This window comes from Arachis duranensis, chromosome 10, assembly GCF_000817695.3.
Source record: "Arachis duranensis cultivar V14167 chromosome 10, aradu.V14167.gnm2.J7QH, whole genome shotgun sequence".
NCBI lineage: Eukaryota > Viridiplantae > Streptophyta > Magnoliopsida > Fabales > Fabaceae > Arachis > Arachis duranensis.
The window spans coordinates 96,505,947-96,507,591 of record NC_029781.3 but is presented as its reverse complement, the minus strand read 5'-3'; the positions used below and the strand labels follow the sequence as shown (position 1 = coordinate 96,507,591).

At 34.2% G+C, this 1,645-nt stretch overlaps 1 protein-coding gene across 1 annotated transcript in view; it reads right to left on the bottom strand.

The window, feature by feature from the left end:
• The window catches only part of LOC107471068 (AAA-ATPase ASD, mitochondrial), a gene marked incomplete in the record, with an annotated part of 1,934 nt that extends 1,149 nt beyond the window's left edge, over window positions 1-785 (bottom strand). The window contains 1 exon segment of the mRNA XM_016090510.3: window positions 1-785. Coding sequence (XP_015945996.1) covers window positions 1-693 — 693 coding nt within the window.
• Between the last annotated feature and the right edge of the window lie 860 nt (window positions 786-1,645).

Here is a 1,645-nt window from a genome sequence, read left to right as displayed (position 1 = left end):
TTTCTTGAACTTAACAAGATCGTTTAAGATTTCTTGTTTCTTCTTCGGATCCATGGCCAGAGTCTCGAACCGCGCAGGGTGCTCGAAAACTATGTGACTCCACTTGGTGCGTTTGTATCCGTACCAGTTATCACTTGGATTGTTCGTGTAGAGCTTCAACTGGCGGTTCTTCGTGGAAATCGCTTTCCCTTCCTCCAACACGTGATTGATGTAAGAGCCGGTGACGAGATCGCGGTGCCGCCGATGAAACGTCAGCGTTAAGAACCGCTTCTCGTCGGAAGCAGGGTAGAACGAAAACGACTGCGTTTTTGGTGTGGTGTGGTTGGAGTACCACCAGACTTTGACGCCGTTAAACTCGTCCGTGATTTCTTCGTTGTCGGCCATGCTCAGCACGAGCGGCGTTTGACTGTCTTTGACGACTTCGGCTTTGAGCCGTCTGGCGGTTTTGGAGGAGTTTTCGCTGAGGTAAGTCTGGATACAAGTGTAGGCGTCGCTGCGGCGGAGCTTTTCGCCGGTGAACTCCGGGAAGGTGATTTGGATGTAAGGGTAGAAAAAGTTAGTGAAGGATTGTGTGTGTTTTCGGATGTAGGTTCGAAGGGAAGGTGGGAAGAATTGCTCGTATATTGCATATACAAACATTATGGATGCCATGATTGAGCCTAGTTGTGACCATAAATTGCCAATAGTCTCCATTTCTCTCTTGTAATATAGTAACACTCTCTGTGTTTGTTATTTCAAGAGATGTTGGTATTTATAACGGTACTAAAGTCATGATCAGGCCCTCTTCTCAGTTTTTTCTTGGAACCCAAGGTTTACACTTTACACGCCTTCATTTGATATAATGTTACTTATAACAAAGATTCTGCTTTTCTAAAGTTATTTAGTCCCTTAAATGTTAGAAATTTAAAGATAATTAAAACGTCATTTTATTATTTTATTAATAATATTATTTTAGAAGATTTTTTCAATCACAAAAACATGGCCATCATCCAATATTTCGTGAACATACTATTATGAATAATTAAATGGTGGGTAAAAATTTAGGTGCAATTAATTTTATGTGAAGTTGATAATTAAAAATTATTATATGATAATTTAGGCTCAGTTTAGGAAAATAGCTTAATTAAGATATTTTTGAAAAAATAGTTTAAACAATAAATGATTATGTTAAAAATAGTTTATAAATAAGTTATTTTGTATTTTGATTTTTAGTTTTAAAAATGCCTATTTTATAGAACTGTGATAAAAAATAGTAGTATTATGAGAGAAGTCATTTTTTTTAACTTCTCTATAAGCTTTTAAATAACTTCTTAAAAAGTTGTAATTTAATTTTGAAAATTGCACTAGACATTAATACTACTACTTTTCATAAGTCAAAAGCTCAAAAAAATTACTTTTAAAGCTTCTCAAATGAACCCTTAATCAAACATATCAAAATATTTAACAATTTTCACTTATCAACTTCACACGAAAATAATTTCACCTTAATTTTCCCCCGAATAGTTTGATCTTTTTACCAAATGATTTAACAGTTTATAATACCATTCCAATATAAAGATATTTTCATAGAAATAACCACTTAACAAAAATATTACATACACGCTAAAATTCAATCACCAATTTTTTTTTGTTATATATGATGTTT